Genomic DNA, 12,495 nt, shown 5'->3' on the forward strand with positions numbered 1-12,495 from the left:
AGTTTATGATTCCCTTGGCATACCGTAGCTACAAATGCCTGCTGAGTTGGAATCTAAAATATGCCCTTCTGTAACTGCTCACCATCATGAGCCCACCAGAACTGGTGACAAACAGGCTCTTATTATGGCATTGAATTCACATGTGGATGCTGAAGACTAGAACAATAACAGCGGATAGCCTGCCAGTCACCGCAGGAAAAGCCAGACACCATGTCCTTGTGAATGGCACTTCATACCTCTCACTGATATGCTGCAGTAAATATTTGGAAATGAGCCTGAGGTTTTAACTGCACACAGCCTGTGGAGTTTCAGTGGGAGTCAAGGAAGTTAATTACGTGGCATGCTTTGAAAATTCTCCACTTGGTATTTTTCATCATCATTTTCCTTTCTATCAAAAACCCCATTCATTATGTAATTGCTTAGCCTTCATTTTAGGAACTACCTCTCAATTCCCTTCATTGAGAAAAGACACGGAGAATAATTTAAACCCATTATCACCCAAGAAAAATCTTTAAAACATTCAATACGAGTATCCTCCCATTTCCCACTTATAAAGTATCTCTTTTCCAAGTGATTTATGCTCCGCCCTCCATGTGTGTTAGATTCCAGGGTTACCCAATTCTCTACATTGCCTGACAGTCTGTGTGCTCTCCAATTTTCTAAACATGGCTTGAGACAAAGAGACCGAAGGAGTTCAAGACAGAGCAAGACAGACAGACTGAACCTCTTTATCATGATCTATGTAAAACCCTGACATGCATTAATCTTCAGAGCACCTCCCAAAGGCCTACCTATCATCACTTCCATGTCACTACATGTTCAGGAACAGAAGCATCGTCTCTGCATTTGAAACTGACCATGGATTCCAAGAAAAAGAACTTCTTAAAAACTCCAGTTGAGTTCCCTGTCTTTCTGACATGGAACAAAAAGCAAATAATAATAATAATCCATCGTGACTTTAATCTGTGTCACACCAGAGGTTACTGTATGTGTTTTTCCTCTAAAAATCTCTACGACTAACGAGTACATCCAATTATCCAATAGTTGTCATCAGGCAGTCTTGCAACAGCTGAGAGCCTCACATTTTATTGATGATACTGTCTTCGTTCCTTACCTCCAAATTTCTACTTCTCCTGCAATCACAGTCTTCCTTTGCCTAGCCAAGTCATATTATGAGTATATAGTACACAAATAATTACAGGCTTCCTTTAATTTTTAGGTAGTAAAATATCATTTTCCTCATCATCTTCTGATTTATTTTGTTGGTTTTTGTAGAGATGACACTGTCATGCAATAGGTAAATGTCAATTCACTAACATTCAAGGGTAAGAGCAAGACAGATCTGTGGTTGGAATGGTGTCATCCATCATATAACCACATACAACAGTTCCTTCCCTGGCTTCCACCTAATATAAATGGAAAACAAACCCCAACTCCCAGAGTGTACTTGAGATGCTGCTCCTGTCCAGCAACCTATCTTTTCCAGAGGTTTCCCAAAGATAAGACTACACTAGTTTTACCCCAAAACACTCTAATCACTTACATAATATAACCAGCATACTCTAACAACCACTGGTAGCCAATAGGAACTAAAATGGTAGTTTGATTTATCACAAACTAGTCATCCCAGCACCTTTCCCAAAAGCAATGCAAACAGATTTTTTTCCCCCAAAATCCACATTCCATCTTATCTCAGGGGAAATACTGAAGAAGTATATGATATTCCAACTTTTGGGGGCACTGTATGCATCACTGGCTAAGTCGCTTGTCTCAGAAAACCAGCAGCCCTGGCATTCTCAAGCTACTTGGAGACTGCTAAAAACACAGAAGGGTTGGCCAGATTAACACAGAGTGTAGAAGCCTCAAAAAATGTCTGACTTGTGGAGACAGAGGTGTGAGTGTTTTGTGGAATGTGCACATAAAACACAGAGAGTGAAGCACACAGAGAAAGCACCCAGTAACACCCACTCTCTGTCGCTAACATCATCGGGATGCCATAGTGGATCTGCTCCCTGCTGCATTTTCCAACAAAATAATGCATCTAGAGTAGATTCAAGGGCTCCTCTTACCCCCAAACACTCTGTATAGGCACCAACTACACCCAGCCCTACTTTATAGGGGCAGGGAATCATTGCAATTATGAGGGCTAGTTTAATCTATGTCTCAGAGCCGAGGCTGGTGTACATTTGCACAGTCTCCTGGTGTTTGATTAGGGTGACACAGAAGGCCAGGTAAAAGCTGGACTGCATGTCAGAAGACACATAACGAGCTGCTCACTGCAGATACCTGATGATGTTGGGTCAGGGGCTTCTTGCACTGCCAGTGAGATTGGACATGCCTACTTACCAGGAAACATATTTTTAAGCAAGGAAAACAAGTAGCAGGAAAAGGGGATACAATGCAGATGATGGCTTGAAAGCCATATTTATTTCCAGCATCAATCTTCTTCTGCAATCAGTCTGTCTCTGTATATCTACCCCAGCAGCGAATCTGAGTGTCAAATAAGATATATTATCTTTTGTAAAGGTGTTTCCAGGTCTGGAAGAGAAAGCATTTGGAATGCTTTTGCCTTAATACTTAAATCTGAACTTGAGATTTTGAAGGAAAATAGATGAGTACATTATCACTACATGAGAAATAAATAGAAAGAAAGGGAAGGTCATGATTTCCTCGCTGTCCATAATGAAGTTTCTTCTTTCCTTGTTACCATGATGTATTCTCATGAAAAGCCTTACTCAAAACGTTATGATAAAAATTTTAATATAAAAGGTTTTTGGTGCTTCTGAATTTATGATTTTTTTAAAAAAATTTCAGGCTTCTAAAAGGCTTCTGGAAAGCAATGAAAGCTGAAGCAAGTCACCAAAGAGGACAGTGTGATTTCTGTAACTGGATTTCATGTCAAAGTGATAGGCATAGAACAAAAATCCTATGCTCAAATAATGGAAAAGTTACTGCATGGCTTTGATGTCTATTTGAGGACATTTAATTCCTCTTATCTTGTGCAGATTTCAGACCATTCAAATTCTTCCTTTATGCACACAGGATTAAAATCACCTTTATGTCAGGAAACTGGCCCAGGTAGGTGTCCAGAGTCAGCAAGGACCCATCCACTAGTTTTTGATGGAAGTCTTCCCACAGAACATCACATTTCTAAAAGGAAAAAGAGAAACAGACAGGCACCATGTTATTTTAATTGGATACATTTCAATGAGCTTCTAAAACATCTCCAACTATAGAAGTAGGTAAGTCATATTTTCCAGATAGAAGATGCCAAAAAGAATGTAGATTACAGAAGGATACGATTTAAAAGTTACGACAGCTGGATCTCATTTTTTTGACTAACCATCTAGACAAAGAGTCCAACTCACTTTAAAAAGACCTATTTCTGGTTCTACATTATTAATCAATGTAAGCTTCAAAGATTTCCAATTGCCTATACATGGATTTTGAATCTAAAACATAGAAGTCCAGATACAGCCAGCTTACCTAAACAATTCAGGAAATCAGAAATCAACCCATTAGCTATTTAAGAGGCTGAGATCTGAGGATAGTGATTTCAAGCTAGCCTGGGGGAAAAGCCCAAGAGATTTCATCTTCAACTAACAAGTAAAAATGCTTCACTGGAGACATGGCTCAAGTTGTAGAATACCAGCCATGATCCCAGAAAAAAAAAACTGAGTGAGAATGTAAAGTCCTGAGTTCAAGCCACAGTAGAGCACACAAAGAAACTTTTTAATATTTTTATTTTCTTTACATAGTTGTGCAAAGGAGTTTCCATTTAACAATGCAGTTGATGAGTACAGGGCATCTGGGTCAATGCCATCTCTTCATTGTTCTCCCCATCCCTCCCTAGCCCATCCCTCCAGGCACTGGTGGCTGAGATCTGAGGGTTACGGTTTGAAGCTAACCTGGCAGGAAAGTCGGTGAGACTCTTGTCTCCAATTAACGAACCAAAGACCAGAAGTGGAGCTATGGCTCAAGTGGGAGAGTCTATCTAGCCTTGAGCAAAATCATTTCAGGGATAGTGCCCAAGCCCCGACTTCAAGCCTCAGTGCTAGCAAAAGGAAAAAATAAATAAGCAACCCACATGAATAACACCAGAAGCAGTCACAGAGTGAGCAGGAAAGTCACTGCCATGGTCGGAAAAGACTTAATATTTATGAAGAAGCTACTGTAAACAGACAATGAGTGCTAGTTATCATGTTATTTTTATAATACCTATGTCAATTATTGAGCTAAACAGAGGATCCCTAAAATTCTCACAATGGTTTATGAAAACAGACTTCCAAAATATAGAGAAGAGGACACTGAAATTCATGGATGTCACATGAGGTCCAGGTCATACTGGCCAAGGTCATATGGTAGTATAAAGGAAAGACCTTTCCATTCAAGTCCATCTCCTTGCACTCCAAGCCTCCATCTGTCTTTAACACCGGACTGATTTATCTAAACAATAAGACTGATATCTGGACATTGAATCTTCTTAGATTTCAAGTCCTCTGGTTAAATGAATAAATAAGGACAAAGCACTTCACAAAATCCCAGGCACATCCACATAGCTATGATGATTATATTTGGATCTTCTCAAACAGTCAGTCTGCTGCTTATTTACCAGTCTACACTTTTGTGCTCTTTTGCAGTTGAAGATCTAATTTTAATAGAGTTGCATGGCTAGCCAAGATAAGGTTTCTATTTCCTAGCTTCCTTTGCAGCTAGCTGATGCCATGTGACTTAAGTTCTAGCCCATGAGAAACCATTTCAGGAAATAGCTCAAAGAGCAAGGAATGCCTTTGTCTTCAGACTTCATTCTTCTTATTGACTGAAGTATGGAAATGAGAGGTCATGGCCAGTTCCCAAAGAGTTCACTTGTGTCTGAATGAGGCTGGCTAAAGATGGGAAAGAAGGAACATACTTTTGAGTCCACAATGCCAGACTTGGGTTCTTGATCCCCAAATTCTGCCATGTGAGAGACAGGTCTTTTTTCTTTTTTTGGAAAGAAAAAAAACCATTTAATATTTTTTCTACACACTTCAAAAATAATACTAGATGTCAGGATAAGAGTTTTATACAGAGAAAAATGAATATGACTCAGGGCAAGAGTGCATGGCTTACTATATGTAAGGCCATGGTTTCAATCTTTCTTTCCTTAAGCCCTCTGTGTAAAACAGCTCGTCTTCCGATGTCAGCAGACACTATGAACAAGAACTCATGAGTTCCTTCACCAGCCAAAGAGCCCCTATTTTCATTTGCAACTGAGGATTCCAAAACACTTGTCAACCATGGAGATCCAAGTGGGAAAGCAGCCATGAACTTGAGAAATCCACATCAAAATGGTACTTTTCAGGCCAAGAATATAGTGAGGACATGTCTAAAAATGTTCATCCAAGTTTCCACTTTTCCCTTAAAGGGACTACATTCATGATAATTAAGAATACACCATTAGTCAAAAATCTAGTCAGATGGCATTTTCAGCACTTCCCTGTCAAAAGTCTCTTTACATTTGTAAAAAGAGTAAGTTGTGCGATAGATAATAATGCTTGGAAAAGTTTGTGACCTCCAGATCTTAAAAGTTTTGGGAGGATATAACAAAGCCAACAATAGCTCTCCTCAGTACTAATCTCAGTACTAATGAGATTATAAAGCTCAACATCAGCTTGTCAGAGCTGTCTTGGAGCAACTTCAACTTTGTTATTCGCAGACCCAATGATTACTCTCATTTTTTATACAAGGAGACTGAAAAAGTTGAAGGAAATTAAAGAACTGGCCCAAGCTCACCTACAGCTATGCTTCCTCCCCAATTCACTCTGCTTCAAGGAAGCCAATGATCCTCATCCACTTGTCTACCTTCTCCATGCCACAAGGACCTATATGGTCCAGCACATCTAGAGCCAAAGGTTTTCTCAAGTTCAATTACTGGAATAATTACTGGATGACATAGTGCATGTCTTCATGCTCTTCAGACTGGCTTATGAATGGTCCAGGGTCACTATAGAATGGATGTTGTTCAGACTTCCTGTCCCTGAACTCAGGGCGATGTGGTTAAAAGGGAAATGAGAGCAAAGAGGGGATGTTCTTACATGAAATCACCCCATCATCTAATTCTCTGAGAAATGGTATGAAGAACATTACTGTTATTTGGAAGAAAAACAATCATGAACACACAATTTTCCACCCAAATGATTTTATAATCCCTTTCATCTTTGAGTTTGGAATAATCCAGAACTATATGTTGTCTTCTGGGTAGCTGAGCTCCCCTCTCCACGAAGGCTCTGAATTGAGCAGGGGAGGCAGATCAAGCACAGCTTGGTGAGAACCTCCTGGAAGCTTCTCCAGGCCTCCTGTGCACAGCTGCACAGCTCTTACCTCTCCAACCATCTTCACGTCTTCCCGACCATACCAATCAGGCTCATACACCTCATGCAGAGACTCGGTGAGTTTCATGGAGGCCTCTTGCATGCCTGGTATTGGAGAAAAACAAGTCCTGTAAGGAAGTAAATAAGTAGAGTCCTTCTTCTTCCCCTGTTTTGCTTACTGAAAAAATCTTGAGGACCTATTACATACTTAAGGAAAAAGTTGTGCAGGCACAACTGCCATTTCAATCTACAGCCATGATTTTCCTTGAGGATCCCTGAGAATTATCACACCTAACGTCTCATACTCTTTACAGGGTGATAGAATACATGAGTCTTGGGGAAAATAAACACATTCTTATTCTGAAAACAACACCATCAACAATAAAGAGTTGTATTACCTGGGCTGTTTCAAGAAACAGTACGAAGCCATGAATGTCTAGAACACTAAGAAGAGTCTGTTACTTTTAAAGCTCTAAAAGTAAGAATCTGAAATGACTTAATGCAAGTGCTTTAACTTTTAAACAAAGCACTTTTGAAACACATAAAAACAAAATCAAATTCTAAGATATAACAATTAAAGATGGTTAAGTGGTTTGAAAGAATAAAGAAATCCTTGAAAAGTGGTCTAAAGTTTAAAAATTAAAAGAAGAAAAAAAAAGGTTCTATTTTTCCAACATTCATAATAACCATCTGCACAGTATTATATAAAAACTTTCAGTAAGATTTGGGTTCATAAGCCTGTAGGTCAACATTTTCATTAGAAATACACCTGATATGCTATAAGATGTAGTTATTATAATAATAGCAAAGGAATAAAGTTTCTGAGTGCAGCATGGCAATTTAAAGTACCCTCATGTAAAGTACCCTCATGTCAATTTGTCTTATAAGAAATTTAAAGGAGATACAAATGTTGAACATTTTACCTAGATGTTGGGATTGTGAATGAGTTTTTTTGCATCAACTATAACTTTATACAAAATTTCTATTTCATATACTCACTAATTATATGGAAATGTTTATTAAATGTATGCTTGAAATTTAAACAAATCAATATTTATTATTTCAGAAAAGAAAAAAAGAACTGTCAAGCCTTTTCCATGGTGGCTAAAGAATAAGTATTGAGTTTCCACAAAGCTCATCTTTGATGACAAGGACTGGCTGGGGACTACATTAGTCCATTTGTGGTATCAGACTCTTAATCTATAAATGGTACAACCTAGCCAAGCAGGTATCTTGCCCTCTCTCAGGAAGCCAAAGATGCTGAACAAAGGGAGAGGAGAGACAGATAACCCCGATGAATCAAAGGCAGAAGTAAGCCACTTCCAAACTGGAAAGCCAATCATATGGTTGTTGGCTAGAAAGAAGTTGATTCTGGGTTCAATGATGATCACAAAAGAACAAATTAAAACATGCCTGGAATAATAAAAATGTAGCACTAGAGAGTGCAGAGAGGTCAGCAGGTGAGTTGGTACACTTTATTTTCACTATGTAGGAAGAGAAAATCCCCCTTTGTTGCCCCTTTGATAACTGTGGGTAGATACTGGGTCCTTGCATCCTAGAAGTTTGAATGATGTGTGGAAGTGCATAATCTTCTCTCCACCAAGGGCTCTTCACAGACCATGAAGAAGGATGCTCTAGACATTGGCTGATCTAAGACTTGGCTATTCAGACAAAGTCAAGGTAGGAAAACAGTGATGACTCAAGTGTCTGGAGACCCTGTTGAAACAAACAATTATTCAGGAACATATAACCAAAATGGATGCAAAACCCTGTTCCTGGCTCCCAGTAGCCATGTCTCTATGACAGGGTCACCAATGACCTAAGAGACACAAATAACTGTGGACCAAGAAACACATCTTTCTGATTTATGCCAAAGCTAATCCTCCTCCAATAAGTCAGGTGTCAAAGGGCTCCTGTGATGTTCATTAAATCTTTACCAGACTCTGATGGAAATTATAGACAATGTCTTGTCAGAGAACGAAGAATAGTGACATTCAGGGAGAAAAATAAACACTGGACATAATCTTAAAATAAAATTCATAAGACTTTACTCACTAGAGTAAAAAAATAATGCTGCAATGTAAATGCATGCATTAACAGCCCCAAATAGCTGCCCATCCCCTCTGTGGATAAGAAAAATGGGCAGGGCCAGGAGTTTGGCCTGTGGTCGAGTGCTTGCCTAGCATGCACAAAGACCTAGGGTCAATTTCTTGGTGCCACATACATAGAAAAAAGCTGGAAGTGGTGCTGTGGCTTAAGTGGAAGGGCTATAGCCTTGAGAAAACCTAAAGACAGTGCCCAGGCCCTGAGGTCAAGCCCCAGGACTGGCAAAAAAAAAACCAACAACAAAACAAAACAATGGGCAGAAAGCCATTTGCACAGACAAATTGTTTCTGAGACCTTTATCTAAAGGGAACCCAAACTGCATTAAACTGCGGAGCTTTTGTATGGCAAAGGACATAGCTAGTAAATTAATTAGGAAGCCTACAGAGTGGGAGAAGATCTTCACCAACCAAACAACAGACAAAGGCCTCATATCTAAAATATATCAACAACTCAAAAAATTGAATCACTCCAAAACTAATCTCCAAAGTAACAACCATCCCATTAAAAAATGGGTCTTCTCTGAAGAAGAAACAAAAATGGCCTATAGACACATGAAGAAATGCTCAACATCTCTGGTCATAAAAGAAATGCAAATCAAAACAACTCTAAGATTCTACCTCACTCCAATTAGAATGGCCAGGATCAGGAAAACGAATAATAACAGATGCTGGAGGGGATGTGGCCAGGAGGGATCCCTACTACACTGTTGGTGGGAGTGCAAACTCGTTCAACCACTATGGAAAGCAGTGTGGCAGTGCCTCAAAAGGCTAAACATAGAACTCCCCTATGACCCAGCAATTCCACTACTTGGCATTTACCCAACCATCCAGAAACAAGGGCATACTAAATCCACTAGCACAACAATGTTCATTGCAGCACAACAAAGATATGGAACCAACCTAGATGTCCCTCAGTTGATGAGTGGATCAACAAGTTGTGGTATTTGTACACAACGGAATTCTATGCTGCTGTCAGAAAGAATGACATCGCCCATTTGTTAGGAAATGGAAAGACTTAGAAAAATCATAGTAAGTGAAGTAAGCCAGACTCAAAGGAACTTAGGCTCAATGGTTTCCCTCATTCGTCATAATCAGTAGAAACCTTGGGCTCTACTAGCAGAGATCTGCAATAGAGCAAAATCTTGATACATAAGGCCATACAGTATGAAAAGGACCTGCAGGATATTGAAACAAAAGCCATATAACGAATGATTGTTTTCCTTAATGTACTGTTGTCTCTCCTCTCCTTTGCTGTCCCTTGGTTATCTCATATTGTTACAGTATCTCACTTTGTTATCTGATATATTGAATTTATTTGTATTTGGTTATTTGAAATTTGATAGGGAAGGGGGGAAAACCAAGACGGATGGGGGTGTGGGGGGGAGGGTAATGGGTACCAACACATGTGAAAGGGTATCAATGTATGTGAATTAATGCACCTTCGATCTGGCAAATATCATGTAACCCTTCTATTAATTACAATAAAAAATAAAATAAAATAAAAAAATAAAGGGAACCCAAATTACCATAATCAAGGCCATACTAAAGCTACCAGAACAACCATGTTCATTATAGCATTATTTACCATAGTTGGTATACAGAACCAACCCCTCAGTAGATGAATGGATCATGAAGATATGGTATATATACACAATTGAGCTTTATGCTTTTGTGAGAAAGAATGACATTCCCACATTTGTAAGGAAATGGAAATACCTGGAAAAAATATATTAAGCAAATTAAGCAAGACCCACAGAGAAGTAGGTTGCATGATTTCACTCTTTGTAAGACCTAGAATATGTCTATGATATTCTTAACAGAGGATCTCAATATCCCAATTGCTAAGTGCATAGGATCATATATAATGAAGTGTATCAACATGAACTCCAAGAATTGGAAACAAGAGGGTTTTTTTTATTACTTCCTTTATAGTTATTTCTTTTTTTTCTGTTTTAGTTTGGTTTTCTGACCCTTTGTCAGACCAATCTGTGGAAGGAAAAGGGAATCACAGAAACAGGAGAAAGGCTGAATCAATAAATAATGATATTCACTAGACATTATGTTGGAAATGAACTATAAAATTTGAGGAAAGGAAGTAGGAAGGAATGAGCCAAAGAATATAAGGGAGAGGGTAACACTGTTTTTAAAAAATGAACTTCATTGCCTTACTTATGTAACTATAACTCCTCTGCTCATCACTGTTACAATAAAGATATTTTAAAAAATAGAACCAGAAGTGTGGCCTGATAGTAGAATGCTTGCCTAGCATGCACGAAGCCCTGGGTTCGAATCCTTGGTACCACACACACAGAAAAAGCTGAAAGTGGTGCTATGACTCAAGTGGCAGAGTGCCAGCCTTGAGCAAAAAGTGTCCAAGGATAGTGTCTAGGCCCTCAGTTTAAGCCCCAGGACTGACCAAAAAAAAACAAAACAGAGGGCATACAAAATGTTGCCTCTGGTATTTGGTTACATTCAGTACCAAATATTTTCCTTCTCTTTTGTTTATGCTGGTCCTAGGATTTGAATTTAAGGCCCAGTCATTCTTCCTGAGCTTCTTTGCTCAAGGCTTCCACTGGCTTTTTGGTGGTTAACTGGAGATAAACATCTCACAGACTTTCCTGCCCTGGCTGGCTTCAAACCATGATCCTCAGATCTCAGCCACCTGAATAGCTTGGATTATAAGCATGAGCCACTGGTGCTCAGCCTCTTAAAAGATTAGCAATTTACAAACAGCAAAGCAACTTCCCAGCATTATGGAGATTAATTTCTTTCTCTTGGATGCAACCGCTTCCCTCTATTCAACAGAGGGAAGTCCAGCCCTGAAGCTTGAACTCGGGGCCAAGGCTTGTCCTTGAGCTTTCTCAAGGCTAACACTCTATCACTTGAGCCACAGCACCACTTCCAGCTTTTTTTCTCTGTGTAATGTAGTACTGAAGAATCCAAGCACTCTACCACCAGGCCACACTCCTGCCCCTTCTGTTCAACATTTTTGCATTAATAGAACCCAAGGTCGATTTCCACGTGGGAGCCCACTGTGTGAGCTCTCTTCCATCTCCAGAGATGGGTTGCAGAGATGGCAAGGTTGGCAACACGTATAATCTTTGCTTGCATAGCCTGAGAATAGGTTGTAGTTCAAAACAGCCTCAGTTTAAACATAGTATAGCAGAAGCCAGGAGCAGCAATAGACCATTAAGAGGATGTTGAATGAATTGCTAGTATCTAGCATCAGATAGCTGTTTAAGAGGATAGCAGCTATAGCCAGTGCCAGTGTCTAACATCTGTAACCCTAACTCCCTAGGAGGCTGTGAATATGAGGATCACAGTTTGAGGCCAGCCAAGGTCCTAGGCACAGTGCTCACACACATTCCTTGCCCCTTCCAACCAGAGGGCCTAAGAGTGAGTCTTTATGAGTTCTCCTCCTAGGACCAGCGTACTCTCAGGCTATAAGCAAGCGACAGTGCTGCTTAAACAAATCCCAAGTTCACCCTATCCAGTAAGTCTTCCTAGAAAGCTCAGGCATGTGGGTGGCATTTATTCTTAGCTCCCAGCAGAAGGGCAGATATATATTTGTCTTTGTATATTCTGATTACCATTTCAGTGGGTATGTGGAGGTGGGTGGAATGAAGCACCTGTGTTCAAGTACCCTAACTCACCAGGAAGCCAACTAGCTTTGTAATTAGCTCTCAATCTTGTCTCTTGGCAAATCCCAAGAACAACTTGTGCTTAGTAACATGCAGTAAACAACATATCCACATTACCTTTGATTGCTGCTAAGTATCCTCTGAGTTCTCGCTGGAGTCTGGTGCCCTCCGCCTGAAAAACACACAGGCACAGGGATGCTAAAAATCTTGTCTACATCCTGCTGCATGCAAACACAAAACAAGAAATAACCCAATACTCTTACTGCCAGAAGCTCATTCTTCAAAGAACAGAAATACATAGTCACAAAATAAAGCGTGACAATAATACCCATCAGATAGATTTATTTATAGTTTTTATTTAACCAAAAGGAAAAGAAAGCAAATAAGGTTCTGCTT

At 39.6% G+C, this 12,495-nt stretch overlaps 1 protein-coding gene across 1 annotated transcript in view; it reads right to left on the reverse strand.

Moving 5' to 3' along the window:
• Positions 1–12,495, reverse strand: part of Amph (amphiphysin) — a 123,707-nt gene that overhangs the window by 56,710 nt on the left and 54,502 nt on the right. The window contains exons 3-5 of the mRNA XM_090332602.1: positions 12,217–12,271; positions 6,364–6,458; positions 3,055–3,150 (exon numbers count right to left, since the gene is read on the reverse strand). Coding sequence (XP_090188728.1) covers positions 3,055–3,150; positions 6,364–6,458; positions 12,217–12,271 — 246 coding nt within the window. The remainder of the gene's footprint in view (positions 1–3,054; positions 3,151–6,363; positions 6,459–12,216; positions 12,272–12,495) is intronic.

Source organism: Megascapheus bottae, chromosome 5 (assembly GCF_031878675.1).
Source record: "Megascapheus bottae isolate mThoBot1 chromosome 5, mThoBot2.hap1, whole genome shotgun sequence".
Taxonomy (NCBI): domain Eukaryota; kingdom Metazoa; phylum Chordata; class Mammalia; order Rodentia; family Geomyidae; genus Megascapheus; species Megascapheus bottae.